Consider the following 23,675-nt stretch of genomic DNA (forward strand, 5'->3'; position numbering starts at 1 on the left):
GCTTGGTGAGCCTTTATGAGCTGTCATGATCTCATTCTTCCTCACAGGCCCCCAGGGAGGTGGAGGTCAGGCTGGGAGGAATGATTGGCCTCCTTTTACAGCAGGGAAATCAAAAGCCACTGAGACATCCGGGGCCCAGTAATGAGCAGACTGCTTCGGAGGAGGCCCTTACCCTGATGGCTGCTCCTTAATACGATGCTGCCTCCTGCCCAAGGAGCTTAGAGATGACATGGCACAGTGGAAGGGATCCTGGAACCCCAGACTACAAAACCCCTGAGCTCTGGATCCAGAGGTGTCACTTACCAGCGAGGTGACCTTGTGAAAGTCAGTTCCCTTTCTGGAGTCTTGGTCTCTTGCCTTCAAGCACGGGACCACACAACACCCCATCCTCCCTACCTCCCCACTCCTTACAGGGAAGACAGCGCAGGTAACAGTGCCTGAGAAACACGGTGTCATCCAAACATAAACACTACGTGTGGCCTCAGTTCCAGAAACTCGGTCCTGAAGGGTGAGGCTGGCTCTGCTCTGGAGAGGGTGCCTGGAGGAAGGTGGGGGGCTGTAGTGGGATTGTAAAAAGCAACAAAGGCATCTCCTCGACCAGGCTCAGCGTCTCTGACACCAGGATCACCCTGAAGAACGAAGGCTCTAATTACAGGTAAATGATGCTGAGCAGGAAGCAGGGGGACGTTAGCTCCTGCCAGCACCGGAGCACGGGGGAGCCAGCAAACCTTTCTCTTCAGTAAAAATAAAGGAATGCCTTTATTTTTATAGATCAATAATTCCTTTTTTGTTGTTTTTTGGAGACAGGGTCTTGCTCTGGCGCCCAGGCTGGAGTGCAGTGGTGTGATTATAGCTCATTGAAGCCTCAAACTCCTGGGCTCAAGCAATCCTCCCGCCTCAGCCTCCCGAGTAGCTGGGAAGACAGGTGCACATCACCGTGCCTGGCTAGTACTTTTTAGAGATGGGGTCTCTCTGTGTTGCCCAGACTGGTCTTGAACTCCTGGGCTCAAGTGATCCTCCCACTTCAGCTTCCCAAAGTGCTGGGATTACAGGCATGAGCCACTGCACCTGGCCCTGGTAATTCCTAAATCTTCAGATGATACTAATCACTTTCTATCCATTATATATAATCATATATCTGCAACTTAACCTCCTGTTTCTGGGAATGAAGGAATATTCATAGTAAACCTGTTCGAACTGCTACATTCTGCAAGAATAAATCCATTTTCCAAACAGAATTATCATTTGTTAGAAATGATCCCCCCAACTCCAGGCAAACTTCTTAATAGCCTCTAATGTAAATTATCACGCCAGACACCACGCTAAAATTTTTCTATGCATTATCTCATTTAATTCCCCTAACAACACTCTGTATCATTAGCTCCATTTCACAGAAAGATCACTGAGGCTCAGAGAAGTGACAGAAAGACCACAAAACTAGTTGGTTGTCGAGTTAGAATGTGGACAGGACAGACGAGTTTTGTTGGGACTAAGTAGGGAAGTCAGAGAACCAGGCCCCCGGGATGCTACTGTACCTGATCTCCCGAGAACGACACTGCTGCAGGAACCGCCCTCGTTGTCTCTCCTTCTCCAAGACTTTCTTTTTGTTACAGCTTCTCAGGTTGATCAGAACAAAGGTGTCATACAGCAGGTTGTCCTTCACCTCTTTATCCAACCAGGAGTCGGTGGAGAAGCTTGGAGAGTGGTTGACCTGGGAAAGCAAGATGGGGACAGGGCTGTCCAGAGTGAAAGCCAAGAGAATGAGGCCAAGATGCCACCTCCTGGTTGCTACCAAAGCCCACCTCAGGGCCCTGGTTACCAAGATGAGTGAAAGGGAGAGGAGAGCGTCTGGACTGGAGGAAGTGGAATTCCCTCTAGTTAAACTAGCTTTTATCTCAGCCCTTTCTTCTCTGGAAGCATCGGGGGTTGCCCTCTCTTTGGTGTGCGTGTTCTGCTCCATCTGGAGTGCATGTGTTCTCTCATGTGCACTGAGTATTCCATGGGGCGGGATGGAAAGGGCAGTCTGGAGGGGCAGGCTGGGAGGCATGGAGTAGAAAGGATGGTGCATTCCAGTCATAATTTGGACCAGGACAGGCCAGTCTCATTGGGAGCAGGGAAGTCAGAGAACCAGGCCCCTGGGGCCCCGGGGGTGCAATTGCACCTGATCTCCCAAGAGAATTAACACTGCTGCAGGAACACAGGAGCCACCTGGGGTGGAGGGGAGACAGGTGGGAGGAGGGCGAGGACTCACTCCTGCCCACGGAAAGGTCTATATTGTTCAGAGGCACTAGATGACATTTGTAAATTTCTAGCAATTCTTTTCTTTTCTTTTCTTTTCTTTTCTTTTAATTTTTTTATTTGTATTTATTTTTTTTTTTTGAGACAATGTCTCACTCCATTGTCTGGGCTAGAATACAGTGGCCTCATCATAGCTCACTGCAACCTCAAACTCCTGGGCTTAAGCGATCCTCCTGTCTCAGCCTCCTGAGTAGCTGGGACTACAGGCGTGTGCCACCACACCTGGCTAATTTTTAAATTTTTCTATTTTTTGTAGGGACAGGGTCTCACTATACTGCTCAGCTGGTCTTGAACTCCTGGCCTCAAGCGATCCTCCTGCCTCGGCCTCCCAAAGTGTTGGGGTTATAGGCGTGAGCTACCACACCCGGCCTCTCTAGCAGTTTCTGGAGGCTGGCTCCTAGTAGCTTATTCTGCTCTTTGGGTGAGAGCTCCAGACTTACCCGCTTCCCACCACACCTGGGAACAAGGGCTGGGCGGAGCCCAGGAGTCTGATCTGTAATTCTGGGTTCTCCACTCTGTGTTCTCTGTGTTGTTGGCACCTGGCACTAGCATCCCTGACTTCACCTCGCACCCTTTGCTCACTGAATGGCCACTTGAGGGCTCCTGAGAGGACAAGTCTGATCAGAAAGAGAGGCAGCCACCCAGAAAGCTTCTCTTCCTCCTCCCACCACCCCACGGGTCTGGGGAGGCAGGAAACTCACTGAGTGGCTCTCCCACCCATCTCTGCTGGGGCTCAGAACTGAGCAGTCCAGGCCCCTGAGAGCCGGGCATGGCTCCTGTCTGACACTGAACACTGACCCAGCTCTGACAAAGAACACCCCCTTTTGGGAGACAACTCTGTCACAAAAGGTAGAGCTGTCTTTAGAAACACTGTGCGTGAGATCAGCGTTTCCAAGTCTGGGTGGACCTCACGAAGGCGCAAGGAATTCTCTAATTCCCAGCCGTCTACCCCCCTCTGGTGGCCACTTCTCAACTGAGAGAGGAGCCCCAGGCGGCAGGCACCAGTGGAGGAAGTGGCTCCGGAAGTTGATTAAAACAGTGGAGGGGACGGGTATTTGTACACACAAGGAGTGCAATGTGCACTACCCGAAGGATGGACATGTTTGGGACACGGACTTGGGGGGGGGAACCAAAGGCAACACACGTAACCTAAACATCTATACCCCCATAATATGCTGAAAAAAAAAAAAAAAAAAAACAATCCAGGTGAGCCTGGAGGGCGGAGTCCCTGGAGCTGGCTGACCCCAATCACGGAGTCAGTTTCCCCCCTCACCCAAACCCCCTACCTCCAGCAGCCAGGGTTTGAGCTTGCGGTCCAGCAAGATGTCAAAGCCCAGGATTTCGAAGCAGGCGCTGTTGAAAGTGTGGTTGGGGAAGCAGGTGTGGTAGTTGTGTTTGATGATGGGCTGAGCCGAGATGATCGTCTTGACGATGACGTCCTCGATGTCCCTCCATATCCGCTCCACGTCGTAGCTGTGCTTCTCCATGTACATATTGAACGTGGACAGCTTTCTGGAAGGGAACCGCAGGCCATGAGGCAGGACAGTGGCCTCTGGTCATCCGAGGCTGGAACCAGAATCTGCTGGAGAAGATGAGGCTCCAGAGCCAGTGGGGAGGCTGCCCACGGACCAGGTGACACCAGGGCTGTGTCGGCAGGAAAGGAGGCCTGCAGGAGTCACAGGGCCATCCTTCCCAAGCCTCCAGAGCCCTGGGGTGGGCGCAGATATAAAGTCACATAAGACGTGGCCCACACACTTTCACTATGACCCAGAAAACACCTGTGGGCAGGGAAGGGCTTGGGTACCACAGGCGGAAGCTTAACAGATGAAACAGACCAACCAACCACCTATATCAGGGTTTTGCTTTGGGGGCAATCGTTTCTCAGCCTTTAGTGTATATTAGAAGCACCTGGAGAGCCTTTAGAGAATACTGACACCCAGGTCCCACCTCAGCCATCTGAGGGGATTCTGGGGATACCAAAGACACATAAATCTTGTTTTAGGGCTACTTATGGGGAAAAGGCAGCCCCAAGGCATTTCCACAGATAGGGTTACCAGCTGTTCCAAGAACACTGGACTATCCCATTTTTAGAACTGAAAGTCCCATATTCCAGGAAATCCCTCAGTTTGCAGGCAAAAGAAAAGTGAGGAAATCAGAGGACATCTGCCCCACGCGGAGGGGTTCATGAAGAATATCTGAGTGGATGCTCCAGTCAGCTCTGAGCTGGGCAGTACAGAGACAGGATAATCTGACAGTCCCAGAGGCAGTGATGGAGACGGACACTTGTCTCCCCCCACGCACACGCATGTGCGCAGAGAGCTGATGCGGAAGTGGAAATATGGAAGGAGGAGACGCAGGAGAGTGAGGAGCAGAGGGGAGGATGAAGAAGACAAGAGACATGGCTCATCCAGCCAAAGGGGTCAAAGAGGAGGAGGCAGGGTGGGCCAGTCAATGCAGCTTTGCTCAGGGCCTGCTGTGCATGCAAAGTTTCACGCAAGGAGGGGACACCTAGGAACTGCCACCTCTCTCGTGAGAAGCCTAAGGACCATTTGGGGAGTCAACACACATATGAAACAACTAAGGATGCATTTATATGAAGACAGATAAGCAGCCGGGTGAGGTAGCTCACACCGGTAATCCTAGCACTCTGGGAGGCCGAGGTGGGTGGATCGTTTGAGCTCAGGAGTTCGAGACCAACCTGAGCAAGAGCGAGATCCCCGTCTCTCTAAAAAACGAAAGAAATTAGCTGGACAGCTAAAAATATATGTATAAAAAATTACCCGGGCATGGTGGCACATGCCTGTAGTCCCAGCTACTCGGGAGGCTGAGGCAGGAGGATTGCTTGAGCCCAGGAGATTGAGGTTGCTGTGAGCTAGGCCTACGCCACGGCACGCTAGCCCGGGCAACAGAGCCAGACTCTGTCTCAAAAAAAAAAAAAAGATAAGCAAAGGCCACTCAATATAGAGGCCACCTCCTCTACCTACCATTGTCAGGAAATGGAGTGTTGTACATAAATGGATTTTCTAGATCGTTTGAAGCCAATCCTTTCAAGTAAAAAAAAATGTATTTAATTTTCCTTATTGGGAAATAAATTTTCCTTAAATAGATTATATACTTCCCTGACTTCTTATAACAGACATGATAAAACAAAACGTAACCTTTTCCTGATGACTCAGAGCCCATCACAATGAATATATTTATACGTTATTACACAATTTCATAATGCCCAGTGGTTAGTCAATTCAATTCGACATCCGCCATGCGCTGGGAACACTAAGACGTGAAGGTGGCCTGGTGTCTGCCCCAGAGTCCTGCGGGCAGGACTTTTCTCTCTTCCCTTTCACCATGACCGGAGCGCTACTCCTATTGAGTGTGCACCCCAGTGGGGGACTGACTGGGAGGGCAGTTGGCCTCCACTGCCAACTTTGGGGCAGGTGAGACAGTCAGGATGAGAAGCAGATTGTCTCAAAAGATGGGGAGGGAGAAAGGAAAAGCATAGGGAGAAGGAATGAAGAACTCTGCCTGGCAATATGGGAAGCACCCCAAAGGCCAGGGCACCACAGGCTGTGGCTGATGGTGGTGCAAGTTCAGAGAGGGAAAGTCACTGTGCGTGGTTAGACTCAGGTTCCACAGGCTTGTCCTTCGAGGCGGAATCCAGTCCTCTCATCTGGTAGGTGAGGAGACAGAGGCTCAAAGAGAAGATGGGTTTTGCCCACACTGCGGTGGTTATCCAGTTACACCAGACGTTAGAACCAGATCAGAGAAGGCAACATGGAAGCTTAGTGAAACAGAAGAGGGGCCTTTAAAGATATTCTCCAGTGCTTTTTTTTATTTTTTTTTCAGACAGAGTCTAGCTCTGTTGCGCAGGCTAGAGTGCCATGGCATCACCCTAGCTCACAGCAACCTCAAACTCCTGGGCTCAAGCGATCCTCCTGCCTCAGCCTCCCGAGTAGCTGGGACTACAAGCTCGTGCCACCACACCCAGCTAAGTTTTTCTATGTTTAGTTGCCCAGCTAATTTTTTTTTCTTTTTTAGTAGAGACAGGGTCTTGCTCTTGCTCAGGCTGGTCTCAAACTCCTGACCTCCAGTGATCCTCCCTCCTCGGCCTCCTGGAGTGCTAGGATTACAGGTGTGAGCCACCATACCCAGCCTCTCCCATGCTTTTGGTTGGAACTGAGCAAAGGCAGAGAGCTGGGAATAAGCAAGGCCTGAGCAAAAGAAGGTGTCCTGGCAGAACTTGGCGTGAATAGCATGGGCAGTACAGGTTAGCAGGTAAGAGCACAAACTCAGGAGCCAGACCGTCTGAGTTTCAATTCCAGCTCTATCACCTCCTAGCTGTGAGACCTTGGGCAAGTTACTCAACCTTTTCACACCCCAGTTTCCTAATATGCAAAATAGGGGTGATGAAAATGCCTACTTCATAGCCTTGTCACAAAGATTCAGCGGTTTAAAGTGTGTAAATTGCCTAGAGCAATGCATGGCATGTAGCTAGCGCTCAACAAATAAGATGTTGGCTATTAGTGCAGTAGTAATAAGAGTGGAAATTACAGTAGCCTGAGCAGAGGAGTTTGAACTTGATGCTTTAGGCACCTGAGAGTACAAGTAGTGAGTGCACAGAATGCACAACACCGACAGCACCCCCTTGTGTGAGGTTGTTGTTTTTGAGGCCCACTCATACACATCCCCTCACTAGATCCTTCCAGCACGTCTGTGAGGCAGACCAGCCAGCATTCCTACTTAATACGTCATGTTCGAGATGAGAAAACGGAGGTGTGGAGAGTTATGCACAAGTGCCCAGAGCTGGCGAGAAGAGCGAGGAGGCCCCTGCGGCCATCGGGGCTGAGCCTGAAGAGGGGCCCGGGCCTGGCGCAAAGAAAGGGGTGCAGAGACACGTGAAGGAGGAATCTTCAGGACTGAATGAGTCTCTGGAAAAGGAAATGTCCAAGCTCCCCAACACTAGAGCTGAGAAGGTAGAGATGGAAAGCTGGGCAGGGAGACCGGTTTGAAGCAGGAGAAAGCGCGCATCCAGGTCGGGAAATGCTGAGCTGGAAGCAACAGGGTGACGTCCAGGTGGAGCTGAGGAGAGATGGGCCTGGAGCCCGGGGCAGAGAGGCTGAGCCAAGAGAGGGCAGGCGGAGGCCATGGGGGCAGATATGGCCGCTCCAACAGAGGGTGGAGGAGGAGGGGAGGAGAGGGAAGAGGAAGGGGGCGTCGAGGGCAGCAGAACAATAGTCCAAGTCTCCGTAACCTCACCTTAGTCCTGCCGCCCTGTAACACCCCCTCCATCACAGCCTGCTGTTGGGGTGTCGGTTCTCATCAGAGGAGGGAAATGAGAATATTTCCATCACACGTCCTTAGACTAAGGAAAAATATCAGCAACCACAAACACTGTCCGTGCTGCCGTCACAGGTCGTTTGAGCCTCACAGGGACCCTACGATGCGGGCAGGGCAGGGCGAGGAGTCTTATATCCTCATCTCACAGACCAAGACACGGAGGCTCAGAGAGATGAGGTAACTTGTCGACACTTGCTCAACTGGCAAGCATCAGAGCCGGGACTGGACACCAGGCCTCACCAAGTGCCAGTGCTCAATCTGCAGCTAGACCAGCGGCTCAGCTGGTGCCCGCAGTTTGGGCAGGGAGAGGAGGAGGTGGGAGAGCTTCAGGCAGCACAGGAGGCCGGCATCCACTGAAAATGGGGGAGATTGCCTCATTCCAGCCTCACACGTCCCCTTCCAGCAGGTTTAACGGAGTGATTCTCTATGTGCTTTTTGGAATTTTGCTACTGAGGAAGGTGTGAAATGTCACATGCTTCTCTGATGCTCTGAAGCCAAATGGATGGCCTGTTGATTAGTCCTTTGAAGCCTGGTACAGTAGAATGAGGGAGAGCCGTGGGGCATGACAGACCAGGCTTCTCGACCTACTCTAGCATTCAGAGCTATGTGACCGGGGGCAACTGACCTAACCTCTCAGAGACTCAGTTTCCTCATCTGTAAAATGGAGATGGAACCTAACTCACAGTTCTCCGCCCACAAAGGACAGATAATTATGCCTTTGCCACAGTGTCGTTGGGAAAATTCAACAACAACAGATGCACACCCAGCACCTGGCACAGGCTCCAACACACAGGAGACCCCAGAAATCCGTGTTCCTTTCTCTTTCCTCCCCGTGCCTGGGCATGTTCACATTCCCCAGTCCCCCTTTTTCTAAAACCCAAATGAGACCCGATTAGACAATAACATGCATGGAAAAACCACTTATGAAGATGCTCTAAGGAATTTCTCTCATTTTCCCCCCTTCTGGGGACTCTTAAAGCCAGCGAGCCACATGTCAGGGCGTAGTGACGCATCGTTTGAGAATCTCAATGGAGCAACACGCCGGGGAACCACAGGCCAAAAAACAGTCGCCTGGCAAGTCCTTCTTGCGTGGCAGACTAGCAATCAATGAATATCTTTGGATTTGGAGATGTCTTAAGGGCCAAGTGTAATAAGGGTATGTTTTGGAGTTTGTATGCATTCTGCTGGGGAAATGGCTCATGTTTATCTCTCCTCCTGCCAGCCTCCTAGGGTTTACGATGTGGCCTTCTTTTAATGATTAACAGCCCAGACAGCAGAGATGAAGGAGTCTATTCTGGGTTTGAGAGGCAAGGAAGTATTTTCTGAGACCATGTGACCCAAGATGGAAACACTGATGGGGGCGGACGGGGTTTGGGTAGAATCCCAGAAAGCAGCTGTGAGGCTGGCGGGAAAGGAAAGAAAGGGGAAGCCGCTTCCTTACCTCTTGCTGCCAGAGTGAGCGTCTCGACTGAAATTCGAACTGTGCTTATTAATGGAATAATTAGTCAGGTGCATGCAGATGTCATCCTGGGGAGAGAGACACAGTCCGTGGGGTCAGGCCGGAAGCTTGGGCCTCCCACTTCCTCGCTGTGCCCTCCCGTGGCCCCTGGGGCCTAAAGGGATGGGAAGAAAGGGAATTCTTAGGGCTTACTTGAACTAGCAAATAGAGGAGGTAGGAAGGGGTGTCCTGCAGCCTGGAGCATAAGAAACTCCAGCTCTCCTGAGATTGGGTGGCACCCTGCCTGAGGACAACCTCAGGGGTCCTGGGGGCCTGGGGTGGGGAGGATGGCAGGGTAGCTCACCCATGGCTTTTCTCCTTGAGCACTCCTGAATTGTGGAGTCAGGCAGGCCCGGCCACAAGTTCCCGACTCAACTCTTTCTAGCTATGTGACCTTGGACAAGTCCCTAATGCTCTGGCTTTTAACCTCTTTGTCTGTAAAATGGGAATAACAATCCCTTTCTTTAGGACTCCTGACAGGGCTAAATGAGAGAACACATACAACCCAGCACATAGTAAGTGCTCAATAAATGACAGCCACATCCACAGTGTCTTGAGAATGTGGATTTAACTAGGATTTTTTTACTGCGCTGAGGGGGTAGGGTGAGGCAGGGTATCCCTTTAGCTCACCAGGTTGTCTGTGCAAGGGGGGGAATAGGAGGTCGTAGCAAAGCGGGCCAGCCCTTCATTGTACACAAAAATCCTGAGAGGGTCACAGGATGTCACCAGCACATAAATCCGTAGGTCAAACTTGAACCCATCAATGATAAAGGGCTGAGAGGACAGAACAGAAGTCAGACAAGCATCAGAGAAGAAATTCACACTTGAAAATCACACTAGCTCCCACCTTGTTTTCATGGGGTCAGCTCCAACATTGCCTAGTGTGACAGAGGGCAGGTTTGGCCAGGGTCGGAGATGGGAGGGTCGGGGGGAAGGAGACTTAGGCTCTGTGACCCAGCATGTGACCTTGTGGAGGTCACTAAAACCTCACTGTGCCTCAGTGTCCTGATCTGTCCAATAGCACAAGTAACCACCTCCAAGAGACGTTGTGGCAACTAAACAAAGTGACATTCAAATGTCCTTTGGTGGGCCAGGCACAGTGGCTCACACCTGTAATCCTAGCACTTTAGAAGGCCGAGGTAGGAGGATCGCTTGAGCCCAGGAGTTAGAGGTTGTAGTGAGCTGTGATGACCCCACTGCACTATAACGTGGGTGACAGAGCAAAACCTTGTCTCAAAAAAAAAAAGTCCTTTGATGAAAGGACATGTGGTCACCATCCAGGGCTACTGTAGTTGCAGTTCTGCAAGAGCTCTCCCTGCAGTGTCATCTCTTGGCCATTTTGCTTCCCCCTCCACCCAGGCTTCTAGAGGGCTCTCTCCCACTGTGGGTTATCCCACTGTGACCTCTGACCTCCAGCCATGGAGGAAAGCTGGTTACCATGAACCGCCCCAGGACTCCTCCCACTTTTCCCAAATAAGTTGGGGCTTCCACAATCCCAAGGTTCCCTCCCAGCCCTCGTGTGCATGTGTCAGAGGGAAAGAGCCAGCCAGGTAGGCCAGACTGAATAACAAGGGTGCATTGTCTTTGACTTTTGACAACAACAAAATAAAGAGGGCAAGGGTGAGGGACACTCTGGCCAGGCACATGGCAGCACCCAGGTCAGAAAGCTTGGTCTGACAGAATCCACAGCAGAAGACGGGCTCCGCTTCACCCCCACCTCCACCCTCCAGTCCCTCGTTTCACATTCTGTCTGGTGGAGCCCGAGGTTGCTATGGGCGATAAATAAATAATCACAATGAGGAAGTACCTTTGAAATATACAGCTGACAGATCATATCCTCCCCTGGTTTGATTTCTTTCACCGTCCGGGTAATGAATATACCTCTCCCTTGGCAGCCTGAATCCGGCTTACAAATATATGTCTTATTTTTTCTTGACCTGCTGTAGGTTTGCAAATCTCCCCAGCTGCCAGAGCAGGGAGGGAACAAGACACATCTTTAGCTGGGGAACAATGAAAAGCAAGGCTAGCTTTTTATGAAAAGAAAGAAAAGCTATCTAATGTGACAAAGCCCCGGTGTTGACAGTCACCCAGAGCTCTGGCAATGGGGGCGGGTGAGCAATATGCGGTGGAGAATGTGGTCTTCAGAGGGAATTCAGGCCTGGATTTAAACCCAGGCAATGCCATGTCCGGCTGTGTAATCTTCTGCAAGGACCTGACCTCTCTAAGCCTCAACTTCACCATGTCTACAATGAGGACACTAATGACAGTCATCTCCTTTGGTGGTTGGGTACATGACATAAGGTGGGCAAAGCACTGATATGTGCTGTGCACCCCATAAATGTGGCCGCGACCCAGGTAGTTTGCTTTTCTGGCTTTGCATACAGATTTGGAATCCGGCTCTGCCTCAATCCCTGATAAGTGATGCGACCTTGGATCAATCAGTCTCTTCTTCCTTCGGCCAGAGTATGGGACAGCAAATAATATCTTTGAACATGCTTTGAAGAAAGTATATTCAGAAGAAGGAAAGAAACCAATTTAATGGATTTTATCTCCCAGTCTTGCTATACTTCTTGTTTTGCATTTTAACTCAAAAGAACCTTGTCACCGTTGAAGAAGTCACTTAACTGCAATGCTCCTCAGTGGTCATGAAATCTAGAGTTCCTGTTGACCTTATGGCAAAGACACTTCCTTCTAAGTTGCTGCTGAGCCCCGGAAGTTGTTTTCAACAAGCTAAGGAGAGGCCAAGAGCTCCCTGGAGCTCTTGGTTTGGGGAAGCACTGGGTGGAGAGGAGAGGGTGGGATTCTTCTGGTGCCCTTGCCATGTGAGTATGTTTCTGATGGTGACACTTCTCTGCTCACCCCCCCGGCCCTGACTCAACCACCAGATTGCCCCCAGATCATGTTCATGTCATCTCACATGTATTCTGTTTCTTGGTGATGCAGTCCAGAGCATTTTACAGACCAGGAAAGGATATCCAGTTTTGAAATGGACACAGTGAGACCAGAGAAGGGGAAGCACTGACCACTACCCGTGGAGCTGCATGGGACAGATGCCAGGCATCCCTCCCTGCTCCTAACCTGGGAGCTAACCACTGCATTTCTTTCTCCGGCGGTGCTCGCGGTCCTTAAAAATTCAGAAACTGCACAGTTGAACGGTTGGAATGAGTTCAAAATCAACAGCTTTCAGGGTCAGAAAAAACTCTGATCCCAACTGCAGGTACAGGCTCCAAGACACCCAGCCCCTAAATGTCATCTAGTTTTATAGGCAGAGCCTTGTGTTTTCTCAACCTTGGACACACCCTTTATCCTTTCTCTTCCTGAACAGTAGCCAGAGAGATGGGAGATCATACAGGAAGGGAAAGTAACCACCGGGGAATGGGGGCGAGAGGGAAATGCATTAATAAGCAGAGGTGGGGTGTGGAGAAGGAAGCACAGGGGTCACTCACTCAGCAGGAAGACACCAAGTCCTAGGGAAAAAGTGGAAATCTTTAGGGAACATCCTGAACATGCGGCTCATATTCCTGGCCAGCAAGTCCTTGCGGCAGATTTCACTCATCCCAGGGAAGTGATTGATTTTCTGCAAAAGAAGCTGGAAGTCATGAACCACTGGGGGACACAGAGTACCAGGCAGTTATAACCAGGCAGTTATAAAAATGAGGGCCCCACTGTGTAGGTGCCACACAGATCACCGGCACTGACCCAGATACCTGGTAACTTTTCATTTCCATCACGCGCTCCAGCGACACTGAGTAGTCTGTCCAGTAGAGAGTCCAGTCATCGTTTTCTCCTCCCTCTCTAAGGCCATATTGCTGAGCTGCCCTACGCACTGCAGTGGGGGTGAAGAAAGAAAAGCCTGTGAGCCCGGGAAGTGGGGGAGCACTGTGGGGTGGGGAGGTTCCATTTCTAGGTGCTCCCAGCCCGAGTACAAAAGCGAGAGAACTCGGGGCTGGAAGCCATCTTGCCCTGCCTGGGCGCACCACTGCCAAGGTCGGAACGTGGCCAGTTGAAAGCTATTGAAGAACACAGTCCGTGCACAATGTTCCTTACAAGAAGGTTATCTGGGATGAATGTTTTACCTGCCAGGAAGCAGGCCTCTGGCTTTCCTCCAAACCACTAAACTCTGAATGTTCAGGGAATATAAACTAATCCTTAACACCAGCCAGAGCCAAACTTAATTAGTGAGATAAATTGGCAGGAAAAAAAATTATACATAATACACTGAGTGTATATATATATAAAAGTATACAATGTATTTCAAAACCACAAATATGCTATCACATCCTTCTTCCCCTGCCCCTGTAGTATTAGAACGGGGAGTTGACTCCAATACAAACTCAAGGGTGTAGAGGGGGAGAAGTACCTGCAGTAACCAGGAGAATATTATACAAGACCAGCCTAAAGCATTTAAATTTGAATTTAAAATACAACAGCAACACTGTGCTCTGCAGTACAGAATGGGTCTGCAGGCCAGGATCAGTTCATGGACTGCCAGTTTGTGATTTGTGCTCTAAAACAGAGCCGCTGATTGCAGCAACAGCTGCCTCTTCTACTATCAGACCCCCAAAGCACCGTATGTAAGAAATACAGATAGGTGAAGTACACACCATTGTGGTCAAACCCCGTGATTCCTGGAATGAGATCCCCAACTTCTTCAAACAGTTCATTGATCTAGGAGAACTAAAGGATGGGATTTGGAGACACCACCCCTTCATCCTCAAGAACACACAAGAGTGACCCTTCCCAACCCTTTAAGGGAATTCAATGGGTCCCCCTCATAGATCCCAGATGCTCACCGCTCTCGTACCGGCAGCTGGATAAATTGATCACCAATCATCTGGAAAAGAGAAAAAGGAAAACAGCAAGACAGAGACAGACACACTTGCCAGAATAGGGGACTGTACCCAGAAACAGCCTGTCCCAGGTGGAGCTGCATGAAACCTAGCCTGCCACACTGAGCCTGGTGTGGCAGTCCCTGTTACTAAAGACACGAATCCAAAGGGGTACAGAGTGGCAGAAAACGTGGAATCAGAGGACTATTACTCTGCCCACGAGGTAGAAATTCTGTACTGCAATTACAGCTAATTTTGCTTGTAACTTTATATTAATATCATTGCCTCGATCCTTTTTTTTTTTCGAGACAGAGTCTCACTCTGTTGCCCAGGCTAGAGTGCCGTGGTGTCAGCCTAGCTCACAGCAACCTCAAACTCCTGAGTTCAAGCGATTCTCCTGCCTCAGCCTCCCAGGTAGCTGGGACTACAGGCATGTGCTACCATGCCCGGCTAATTTTTTCTATACATTTTTAGTTGTCCAGCTGATTTCCTTCCACTTTTAGTAGAGACGGGGTCTCGCTCTTGCTCAGGCTGGTCTCGAACTCCTGAGCTCAAACAATCCACCTGCCTCGGCCTCCCAGAGTGCTGGGATTACAGGCATGAGCCACCGCGCCCGGTCTCAATCCTTTTACTCCAGTGGTCCACTGGGGACAGAAATTGAAAATCTTTTTGGCCAAAATATTTGTCTTCTCCCTCCTTCCCCCCAATGAAGGAAGCTGTGAATTAGAAAGTGGACAAGCTCTCATTTATCAATCAGTCTGAATGGAGCAAGGCATGGTGAAATATTAAACAAGAACTGGAATGTACAAGGTGCAGTCACGTCCTAATAAGTCAGCATGGTTCTGTTATATCTAAGGTGTGCTAAAGTCCCAGGACAAATAAGCACTTTCTTCAAACAAGGAAATCTTCTCTTCGCACCCACTTAAAAAAAAAAAAAGCCATTCTAAACACAAACAGAATGAAAATTAGGACAAGGTGTGGTTTTGGATTACACACACCATTATTTGATTCTATAAAACAGATCATCAAAAGTAGATTCTTTTTATATGAACCGAAAGCGGTGTGATTTTGCCAGTCTCCACACACAGTTTCTTCTTTACCCTCTCATCATCAGCCAGACCCCCTTCCCCCCAGGTCCTTCTTGTTCTCACCAACATGGATCCCCACTCCCCTTCTTTCAATCCTAACCTCTTTTTCTTCCTCTTCTTCTTGCCTTGCTGCTGGGCATTCTGAAGACCCTTTTGCATCCCAGTGTTCTCTCTCAGAAAAGCCAGCATGATGATTTCTTTTGGATCTTCTATGGAACAGTCCTCCCTCTCTTCGAAGCCTGCCCCTTCCTCGCTTTCCAAAGTCAGGTACGGTAGCATCTCCCTGGCCTGGGAGGAAGCTCTGGGGAAAAACCAGCTCTCTGGAGAAAGAACAGAGTGAGCCGCAGTTACATGGATCTTCCTGCAGGGGGACCCCTTCCCTTGCTCATGTGGGTGGTGAACCCGGGTTCCAAGACAAGGCAACAGGTTGCCGGTTATAAAATTCTACCCCTACCTCCGGGGTGGATGCAAGTTCAGGGAGGGAGCTGACTCCACCTTTTGCTATTGACTCCGACCTTGGGGACTCATTCAGCCAACATTGGCCTTGGTTTTTCCCTCCTGGGGTTTTCAGGAGCAGGCTGAGATGCTATGCATGGCACCACCTGGTAACCAATCTTATTATTAAAGTGAGTTACTGTCTGGAGACAGCCTCAGAACCAAGCCTCAAGCCTTCCTTGCTGAGCAAGTTAGTCCCAAGAGGGTGCAGCTGGAGGTGCTTTCAGGAGGTCTGTTAACTATTTCGGCACTGCATGGAACTTCCCACGCAGCAATCTACTGGCCCGAAAGTGAACGCCACTGTCGCTCATGGAGTACATGACTGACTTATAGCTGATTGAACAATAAGATTCCAGCCCAGGGCCAGATGCGGACCTTCAGAGACCCCAAGCACAGAAAAGGCTATAAGGCCGGGCACGGTGGCTACACCAATAATCCTAGCACTCTGGGAGGCTGAGGCGGGAGGATTGCTTGAGCTCAGGAGTCTGAGACCAGCCTGAGCAAGAGCAAGACCTCCGTCTCTACTATAAATAGAAAGAAATTAGCCAAACAACCACAAAAATAGAAAAAATTAGCCGGGCATGGTGGTGCGTGCCTGTAGTCCCAGCTACCTGGGAAGCTGAGGCAGGAGGATTGCTTGAGCCCAGGAGTTTGAGGTTGCTGTGAGCTAGGCTGATGCCACAGCACTCTAGCCTAGGCAAGAAAGTGAAACTGTCTCAAAAAAAAAAAAACAAAAACAAAAGAAAGAAAAGGCCATAATGCCTCCCCCACCATCCATTCCAAAATAAAAACAAGATCAAATTATAAAATACACATAACAAAGTCCAGCAAAGTTCTCATCCTCCTGGCCCCGTGAGACTTCTTTGATGTTTGCTCAAAATTTCAAATATCAAATATTTTTGAAATGGATTTTAATGCCTCTTAGGAACTTCTGCTCCTTAGGAACATGCTTAGTTTGCCTTTGGGTAACCCAGAACTGCCAGGCCCCATTAACTGACTCACATTTCCTCATAGCCAAGGCTCCTGTGACCAGAAAGCCAATTTTCCAGGGCTCTCCCTTTCTCTCCTCACCTCCGAAAACCCCACAGGCCTCCTAACCACTTCTCCTTTGGTACCCATAGTCCTCTTGCTACTTAACACCTCTTCTTCCCTCACAAATGCTTTGGATTTTTAAAAAGATAATCATAATGGCTTTGTTATAATTTATTATTATTGTAATGACATAACATTAAAGGAGACTTAGAAAATGGGGCAGGGTGGGAAATCACCTGTAGCTTTCCTACCCTAACACAGCAGCATTGACCTGTTTGCAGATTCTCTTTTATTCTTAATTTCTAAGCATAATTATTCATATATGGTTGTAATCAACTTTGTATATGCATTTTGCCCACTTAATGTCATATCATAAACATCCTTTTTGTTGTGGCAAAGTTTACACGTTTCTGGTTTTTAATGGTGCAATAGTCCACTGAAGGAATGTGCCTGAATTGAACCAACCATTGCCCTATTGTTGGAAATGTGAGTTGCTTTGTTTTGACATTATATAAATAGCTTTAAAATGTACACTTTCATGTATAAAGGGTCTTTTACTTCCTTGGGGTTATTTTCTTAAGCTAATATCCTGGGATTACAGGGTTAATGAATATGCAAATTATATAGCTTCTGTATATTTATAAAATCACCATGTTGCTTCCCAGAGGGATTCAAACAATTGGGACTACTACCAGCAATATGCAACTGTAGCAGGCTCATCAGTTGATCTCTTGGGAATCACCTCCTCTCTGTACACAAACTTGCTAATTCTAGACAACTTTAATACCCTACTGCCCTGTCTTCAATATTACTGTACCCTTCCACCTCTCTCTGCCCCTTTCCCAAACCAAATCTAGTGGTGGTGGGGCTCTCTAACTATGGAGGCTGCCTATGAACAATTTAACATAAGCCCTCCTGTGGGGATAGTTCTCTGGGCTTTTCAAAGAATTTGCATATGCGTGCTCTCACTGAATGCTCATAACTGCCCCGGAGAGGGAGAGCAGAATTACCAAGTCAGCCAAGGATTGCTACTTATTTCTCTCTCTTGCCACTTACACCCAAGATCCTTTCTCATGACACCAGAGCAAGAGGAGAAAGAGTTGTGCTCAGTGCAACTGACAGATAAAGTCTGGGCCTTGTGAGTCAACTTTCCCCAGTGAACAGGCACATTATGGCAAAGTTCAAGAGAACTAAGCTATATGAAGTCTTGACCTTGGGCTGCTTCCTTCATTGCAGGTAAACGACCAGCTCCACTCCCCGAACTACTCCTGTTTACCAAGCCCTCAAGGAGGAGTGGCTCCGTTTACCTAAAGGTTAATGTTAACTTGGGGAGAGAAAACTGACCCTGAATGTAACTTCTGGAGTTGCAAGTTGTCTTTGCCCTTTCTCCAGTCCTTGCCCAAGTGGTAAGAACAGGTTATGGCTGCTTATATTTGTCTGCCTCTAAGAAAAGATAAAAAAAAAAACAAAAAAACTGTCAAATCCTGTTTGTTTTTGCAGGAGAGGGCCTCAGGCACATAAAGCAAGGAATTGAGCCCACATACTTTTAGGGGAACTGGTTAACCATGGCATTCTTGCATACATTGCCCCATATTCTAGGTTACCTATGACACGAGATTCCTTTGGGTGGAACCTAAGACAGGGGAAGATGACAGAAAACAGTCTTTGCCACATGTGACTATTTTTGCTGTGTCTTTGGTCCCTTTGCTTTCTCTTCCCCCAGCCCTTCCCTCCCTGTTTAACCCCCAAGGCTGAATCCTGCTGACTTCTCTCCAAAGGATCCTGAGAGAGAACATGTCCTTCAAAGGCTCTCTGCTGGGGACATGCATACTGAGTCCAGCCTGCAGAAATGTTCACATGTTCCACAGTAGTGTGTGGTTATTGCTATGGCTGTTCAGTAGAAGTAGTTGCCAATAACCAGAAAATGCAGATTTCAGGCCAGGTGAGGTGGCTCATGCCTCTGTAATCCTAGCAGTCTGGGAGGCCAAGGTGGGAGGAGAGAGACCCTGTCTCTACAAAAAATAGAAAAATTAGCGGGCGTAGTGGCACTCGCCTGTAGTCCCAGCTACTTGGGAGGCTAAGGTTAAAGGATCACTTGAGCCCAGGAGTTTGAGGTTGCAGTGAGCTATGATGACACCATTGCACTCTACCCAGAGTGACAGAGTGAGACTCTGTCTCAAAAAAAAAAGAAAAAAGAAAATGAAAATGCATATTTCTCACAAAAATCTGGATTTCCATTTCTTTTGGGAAAGTGATTCTCCATTCCTTCATGCTAGCAATCAACCAGAGCTGAGTAATGCCTTCTTTAGACATTTTTCAGTCTGCCCCAATGCCTAACATTCCTTCTTGCCTCCCTGACACAGGAGCCAACTGACAGTTTCCCTTGTGCTGTTATTTTTCTTATAGTAGCACTAAGAGAGAGGGGACGTTTTCTTAAACCCAACCCAACCCAACTCATTTAAGATACACACCTGACCCCGTAGACATCTGAATTGACCAGTTCTGCTTCAGTGTATCTCTGGCCTCTAAGCTGTCTCAGGTTAGAGCAAAAGCTGCTTCCCCCATGACAAAACGAAAAGCATTTTAATCCCCAAAATTCAGAACAAGAATTAGATCTGACCCACCTGAAGCCGGGATCCCCTCGGTCTTTTCAGATGGGGGCCTGATTTGGCTCTACCTGACTTCTCTTACCCAGTCTTAGCAACCACTTCCTGCTCGCCTGCGAGTTCTCACCTACTGTCCTGCTTAACAATTTGGTCGGTGCCAGTTTTGTAGCCTTGAGGAATAAAAGGAGGAAAGGCAAAAGATTCAAAGGACAAGGCCAAAGAGAAAACAAAAGAGTGAAGGGAGCTGCTGGCAGCATCCTGAGGCACATGTACATCACAGAGTAAGGGTCTCTGCAGTCAGCGGAAGTGACTTTAATTCACTTGCTAAGAGGCAGCTGTAGTGCAGTGGCTAAGAATGCAGGTTCCGGAGTCTATCTGCCTGCATTGAAGTCCCAGCTCTGCCACTTCCTAGTTGTCTGACCTCTGGCAGTTTATTTAACCTCCTCCTGCTTTAGTTTCCTCACCTGTAAAGTGGCTTGTCCCAGTTATGGAAATTAAATGAGTTCATTCATTTGACTTGATACAACACAAAGTTCTTAGAACCACGCCTGGTACATAGTAGGTGCTCACAAAGTGCCATCTATCATTATTAGCAGTGTGACCCTGGACTACAAGCTTGTTGATGGAAGAGGCCGTATCTTGCATTTGCAGCTCCCTAGCACGGCTCCCATGGCGCACAGCATGCTTCTTGAATTAATGGACTGGAAAAAATGAATAAGTGCACGAACTAATTTAGCCTCTCCAAGGTTCATTTTCCTTAGTTATATAATAGAAGTGTTGTTCAGAGCATTAAGTAAATCACATTTGTTATTTACATTGTTAAAGTGTCAACTTTGGATCCTTTTCATATAGCAGGCACTTAAAACGCTTGGTTTCAATCACTTATAACAATAGCTACTATTTACAACTGACTTACCAGGTAACAGGCATTATATAATACTAAAGCATTTATATACACAATGTCTCATGCTCATGATATACCATACTGCCCTTTCCTCTCTGCTGATCACCCATAAATGGTGTGAACATAAAGTAACTGATCTCCTAACTCCCAGAACGAGTCTTGGTGACTTTAATCCCTTAAGAATCAGTTTGTCCACTGGATGTAAGTGGCTCATGCCTGTAATCCCAGTATTTTGGGAGGCAGAGGTGGGAGGATCACTTGAGCCCAGGAGTTTGAGACCAGTCTGGGCAATGTATGGAGACCCTGTCTCTACAAAAAATTTAAAAGTCAGCTGGGTGTGGTGGTGTGCACCTGTGGTCCCAGCTACTCAGGAGGCTGAAGTGGGAGGATCACTTGAGCTTGGGAGTTTGAGGCTGCAATGAGCTATGATTGAGACAGACCTGTCTGGAAACCAAAAAAAAAAAAAAAAAAAAAAAAATCAGTTGGTCCCACATCATTTTCATTAAAGTAAACTGCTTCTAAATTCCCATCTCCAACAAGGGGCTTGGATCTCCTCAGACTTGTCATAACTTGGGAACTGCTCTATTGTTCCTACTTTGTATTTATTTTTACCCTCTTTCTTTCCCTTCTTTTCCCCAATGTCTACATTATACCAGAGCTCTTATTAGGGGTATATTTAGAACATTTTCTAAGCTTGTATGGAATTTCCGAATATTAGAACTAGCAGGAATCTGGAATGTCTAATTCAACTCATTTACTTTTTAGAGGAGATTTTAAATCCGCCCCCCAACTCCCCACTAGTCTGGGCCAGGGAAGGGGACTTGCACATAGCCAGCGAGCAAATCCTCAGAGCCACCACCAAAATCTGGGCTTCCTGACCCCCTAGTATCTTTCCCTGATGCCAGGTTAGTGGGCAGGCAAAGTGGCCTAAGTGCTTTGGAGAATTTTAAAAAGAAAACTAAGAGTGGCACTACCAACGCAACAAACGCAGTCAATAGCATCTTCAGTTTTTCTTAAGAACACAAGAAACATGCAGTTCATCTTTCCAAGAAGGATAGTTAAGACAGTGAAAAAACACTGGGGTTTCCTTCCATTTTAGTATGGGGTTTGATCTTGAGATCTTCCAAGCCAGAGGCTGTCAACCAAATCCTGATTAGACAGCATGAAAATGCCCTACAATGGCCACCAGGGGGAGGGAATGAGCGCAGGGACGGCTCCATGCAGACACGTTGCCGGTTATTTAGAAAAATCTCAGAGAAGGGTCCATGTCTCATTTCCACTTCTAAAGGACTGTACATGTTGACTATTCTTTTTTCCCCTGGAGGTGTTGCAGAGGGTGGATAATGTTTGGTCCTTTCTTTTGCAAGACAATGAACATGGGTGTCCTATAAATGATAGGAAAGAATAATTTGATGATTAAGGTAAGAACCAAAGGGGAACATATTAGGGGTTGTAGCCTTTTTCATCCCTGACTTTCACTGCCTGGACTTTTCTTCCACTCCATAGGAATACGTACAGCACTGAAGGGCTTTCCTACTGTGTTTGCATGTGACATCCTTCTTTTTCTCCAGATAATAGGTTTTCCTTTGCACACCCCCTTTTCATCTTTTGGTCCTTATTTCCCTTCTGGAAGCATCCTTCTGAAGGCCTCCAGGGGTTAGGTCTTGGAAAATGTCGAAGTGGATGAGGAAATAAAAGATGTGGAGGTAAGATTTCTGGATCATACTTTCAGCTCTGTCCCTCTGACCCAGTATGCCATAAGAAGCCAAGCAATTATTTCCTCTCCCACTCTTATCTCCTCTGTGGTTACAGGACCACCAGGAAGATGAAAGCTTCACATCTAGAAAAGTGCTTTGAGCTTTGATTCAGGCAGGAAAAAAACAGGATGCTTTGGGTGTTCTTTTGGCTTTTCATTCTAGTCACCCTTCAAATTTCAGCCCAGAGTTTGGCATGGTCCTTAGCAAAATATGGACTAACAAGGGAGGGGTGGGGACACCCAACTGCTCAAGGGCTTTGCCAATAAAAAGTGCTGACAATGACAGGCCATATTTAGTGGGAGAAATGAGGATCTCGCTGACTCAGATGCCATCTGTTATTCTGCTAGAAATTGGGGAATTCTGCAAGATTGGAGGGTGCAGTTTTCAAGTTGGGCTCATATCCAGCCATTTTCCCCAAAATACTCAGGGCATCACTATCAAAGGTGGATGGATCTGGATCCAAATCCCTGCTCTACTAATTTCTAGATTGGTGGCTGTGGGTAACTTAGCCTCTTTGTACCTCAGTTTCCTCGTAAATAAAATGGGGATGATAATATTCATCTCATGAGCTTGTTTAAAGATTAAATGGGTTAATATTTCTAATGCTCTTAAAGCAGTGCTTTGTTTACGGTAAGGGCTACCTACACTGTAAAATGAAAATATAATGGTAGGATTGGTGCAAATATCTTTTTGGAGTGCCTAGTACATACCGGTGCTTAATAAACGTTAGCTCCCTTCCCACTTCAGGCTCAAATGTAAGCGATCATTTTCCTAGGGTTCAAATCCCAAAGGAGAACTTTCCTCAAACCTAGAAGAGTGTTGTTTCAGGAGGAGTGAGAAATACCAACTGGACGTGAAGAAAAACGAGGCTGGGAAGAGTGTAGGGGCATCTGCAGAGGGCTGTGTCGACCGTAAAAAATGGGAAGCGTCTATCTGGAAGGTTTTCCAGACAAAGGAGGAAAAGTGGTGAGAAGGACCCAATGATGGGGAAGAAGGAGGTGAAGAGTTGTGAGTCCCAGGGATCGCTGGTATCTAAGGGACAGCTCCTTGGTGGCACCGGGTTTAGGAAATCGGGGGAGGGCAGGGACTGAGAGTTAACAAGAGGGGCTGAGAAGAGACAAGCTCCAGAGCCGAGGGGCCGAGAGGGTGAGTGCCGGACGCTGTGGAAAGCCACCAGGGAGGGCAGAGGGGTGGCCCGGAGGAACTGGGCGCCGTGTGGAGTAAGGAGGCGTGTTGAGCTAGGTTTTCAGTGGCGAGGCAGCAGGAGGCTGCGGTCTGGGGCCGGCACTGGGCTTTGGGGCGCTCTTACCCGCGGTTCCTACTCCCGCGTCTGGCCCCTGCTCTGCTGCCCGTAGCGCCGGCAACCACACCTGCGGGCCCCCTCCTCGCAGGGCTAAGGAGACACGCTCCCATCGGCTGCCAGACAACCCCAACCCCGACCCGCGCTCCTCCTAACTTCGGGCCGCCGGGCCCTCATATTTGCATATAGGGCCTTCTAGGCCTTCGATTGGCCCCTGCAGTGGCAGCCATGCCCCTCCCTCCCGAATCCAATTAACCGCCCCGGCGCTCGGCGAGGGACGCGCCCGAGGTTGTCCCGGGAGACGCGCAGGACACGCGGGCCGCGCTCCCGGACGCGAGGGCCAGGCTACCGCTCGCCCTCCGCGCGTCCCCGGCCCGGCCCGGCCCGCCCCACGCCGCGCCGGGCAAGCGGAGCCCCTGTCCTGGTCCAGCCGGACCGCGCCGTTGGGGCGCCGTGCGCAGGCGCGGCCGGAACATCTGGCTCCCAAGCTCCAGCTGCGCGGGGCTGCGGCGAGGGAGGGGCACCTAACTTAGA

General features: G+C 48.8%; 1 protein-coding gene across 1 annotated transcript in view; it reads right to left on the reverse strand.

Annotated features, from left to right (window-relative positions):
- TTLL6 (tubulin tyrosine ligase-like family member 6) overlaps nucleotides 1-23,254 on the reverse strand; it is a 32,928-nt gene extending 9,674 nt beyond the window's left edge. Inside the window, 10 exon segments of the mRNA XM_012659878.1 lie at nucleotides 1,536-1,711; nucleotides 3,585-3,810; nucleotides 9,074-9,159; nucleotides 9,761-9,904; nucleotides 10,938-11,094; nucleotides 12,577-12,707; nucleotides 12,838-12,956; nucleotides 13,924-13,964; nucleotides 15,148-15,367; nucleotides 23,164-23,254. Coding sequence (XP_012515332.1) covers nucleotides 1,536-1,711; nucleotides 3,585-3,810; nucleotides 9,074-9,159; nucleotides 9,761-9,904; nucleotides 10,938-11,094; nucleotides 12,577-12,707; nucleotides 12,838-12,956; nucleotides 13,924-13,964; nucleotides 15,148-15,367; nucleotides 23,164-23,254 — 1,391 coding nt within the window.
- Nucleotides 23,255-23,675: the final 421 nt, after the last annotated feature.

This window comes from Propithecus coquereli, unplaced genomic scaffold (genome assembly GCF_000956105.1).
Source record: "Propithecus coquereli isolate 6110/MARCELLA unplaced genomic scaffold, Pcoq_1.0 Scaffold119, whole genome shotgun sequence".
Taxonomy (NCBI): Eukaryota; Metazoa; Chordata; class Mammalia; order Primates; family Indriidae; genus Propithecus; species Propithecus coquereli.